At 54.1% G+C, this 2647-nt stretch overlaps 1 protein-coding gene across 1 annotated transcript in view; it reads left to right on the top strand.

Moving 5' to 3' along the window:
* Positions 1 to 2647, top strand: part of LOC103919802 (neurofascin-like) — a 54548-nt gene that overhangs the window by 3253 nt on the left and 48648 nt on the right. The window contains 4 exon segments of the mRNA XM_009327364.1: positions 905 to 1010; positions 1209 to 1405; positions 1769 to 1891; positions 2102 to 2272. Of these exon segments, the coding sequence (XP_009325639.1) occupies positions 905 to 1010; positions 1209 to 1405; positions 1769 to 1891; positions 2102 to 2272 (597 nt within the window).

The raw sequence follows: 2647 nt of genomic DNA, 5'->3' as shown, positions 1-2647 counted from the left end.
GGGCGGGGCGGCCGAGGTTCAGCAAAAGCCACTTCTCCTGCACAGCCAGGCATGGCTGGAGAGACATGGGAGGTGCTGGAGCCGCTTGGGAGGAGTGCTTAGCCTCTGCTGCTTTCCCTGGAGCGGGAACCAGACTGTCTTTGCGATGCAAATATTGTTTCTGCAGGGGCTTGTTATTGCTAAGGCCACACCTCAGAGGAGAGCAGGCTCCTCTGCCTTGCACGAGCGCATGTGCCAAGCTCAGGTCCACGTACTGGCACGTTTGCAGCATCACTAGTTCTCGGGGGGACAGTAAACAGCCTCGGACCTGAGCGGCTTTGTTCCAGGACAGCCATGGGACTGAGCTCTTCAATTCAGAGTTCAGGACCAGACCCAGGTCCTACACTGGCTGCTGGGCTCATGTGCCCCTTTTCATAAGCCCTGCCCTTCTAAACACCAGCGCTGCGCTCCTTTGGGGTAAACCTGGGAGGTTTTGAGCCTCTTTCTTGCACAGGGAGTACCTGTAAATGTCTTGCAGTGGCTCTCTGGCTCCCTGTTCCAGCTGCAGCCCCTGTCTTTGAGGTACACAGCCAGGATGCATTTCAGTCTGATTCAAACAACCTGCGGTAGCAGGAAGATGTAACTGTGAAATTTCTTAATGAGACCAAGATACCAAGTGAGAAACAGGGGCTTCCCGGTACCGAAAGGGAGTCTGAACAGTGCTGGTGGTCCAAGAGGTGATGAGTAGCACATCCCCACAAATGCTCATGGTAATTTCTGCAGGTGTTGAAGGGCTTTAAACCACAAATTGCACATCCAGCCTGGGAAAAAGGCTGAGATCCCAGCAGGATCTGCTGCAGGACAGCAGAGAGAAGCTTCGCCCTCTTTGCACAACCCTCCTCATGGCTTTTCATTTGCTTTGCAGTGCCTCAGCCCCCCACAATCACCAAGCAGTCCGTGAAGGACTACATCGTTGACCCAAGGGATAACATCTTCATTGAATGTGAAGCCAAAGGGAACCCCGTTCCCACGTAAGTGCATCTACAGCCCTTCTTACGCTGAAGCTCTGATGTTCATTAGAGCTGGCTCTGGAGGAGCTCCCCTCCGGTCAAGCTGTGCCATTTACACCATCAGCTGATCCAGCTGTTGGCTTGCACAGCACAGGTAAGGATCTCACCGGGTAAATATGGTCCATGGTTACAAAACCAACCTCTCCTCCGTGCTTGCAGTTTTTCCTGGACACGGAACGGGAAGTTCTTCAACGTGGCAAAGGACCCCAAAGTGTCCATGCGGCGGCGGTCAGGAACGCTGGTCATCGACTTCCACAGCGGGGGACGGCCAGAGGACTACGAGGGCGAGTACCAGTGCTTTGCCCGGAATGACTACGGCACTGCTCTCTCCAGCAAAATCCACCTCCAGGTTTCTAGTGAGTAACAGCAGTGGCGCAGAGCAAGCAGCCGGCCATGCCCCGAGAAGAGCGGGGACTATTTGCATCGTATGAGATTTTGTAGAAGAGGCATGGAGAATATCCAGTGCTCAAACATCTCAGCCTGCTTCATCTGTTACCTGTGTTGGGATGTATCCAGCCACAGGACTGAGAGGAAGGCACGGGCGTTATGGCTGTAGCTAACAGGGAAATACTCCGTATAGATTTAAGGGGATCTTTCACATGTAGAAATGAAGTTTGCATTGAGGCCGCTCCATTGAAACCAGGCCAGGTCCAGTGGGAAGAGATCTGCAAAGCTACTCCCCTGCCTTCCTCATGCAGTGTCTTTACTTCTTATGGCAGAGTCTCCCCTGTGGCCCAAGGAGAAGGTGGATGTGATAGAGGTGGATGAAGGCGCTCCACTCAGTCTGCAGTGCAACCCGCCGCCTGGCCTGCCTTCTCCTGTCATCTTCTGGATGAGCAGCTGTGAGTCGGGGGAACCCCCTTCCCGCCTTGAACCCTGTGGGCAGCCTTTCCATCACCTGCAGTGTTTATTTAAAATAACGATGGTTAGGGTCATTACTGCTAGTTCCGAGCTTGGAGGCACCCATACGTGGCCTGGGCCAGGGGTTTCTCCTTTGCTCAGCCACCCGCGGGAGGATCTGCCTTGCTCTGAATGCCTGTTCTCCCCTGCAGCCATGGAGCCCATCCATCAGGACAAGCGCGTCTCCCAGGGCCAGAACGGCGACCTGTACTTCTCCAACGTCATGCTGCAGGATGCCCAGACCGACTACAGCTGCAATGCGCGCTTCCACTTCACCCACACCATTCAGCAGAAAAACCCTTACACCCTCAAGGTGAAAACCAGTAAGTGTCACGGTGGTCGCTCAGGATGGGTCTTTCCCGGCCGCTCTCGTGCAGGGTTTTCCTTCCACATACCTTGTTTCTGTTCTTGACAGTACTGAGACCTACCAGGGGGAAGAGTGGCTTCCTTCGTTTTGTTTAGGATAGTACAGGAACCTGTTTGGATGAGGAATGACAGTCCTCGGACGGCTAACCTAGCAGGGAGGGGTGGCTGGTTTCCCTCCAGCATCTCAGAGCTTTGCAGCTTCGTGGGTCGAGGGCTGCAGAGGTAGCTTGGTGCAGGTATTGCTATGTCCGTGTGTCTGGGATAAACTGGAAAGCACTTCAACACAGATGGGGCATTCCCCCCATCTTTAGGGAAGTGTATGATAACAAGTG

This window comes from Pygoscelis adeliae, unplaced genomic scaffold (assembly GCF_000699105.1).
Source record: "Pygoscelis adeliae isolate BGI_AS28 unplaced genomic scaffold, ASM69910v1 Scaffold197, whole genome shotgun sequence".
Lineage (NCBI taxonomy): Eukaryota > Metazoa > Chordata > Aves > Sphenisciformes > Spheniscidae > Pygoscelis > Pygoscelis adeliae.
The sequence above is the reverse complement of the archived record's forward strand: the minus strand, read 5'-3'. Positions and strand labels throughout refer to the sequence as shown.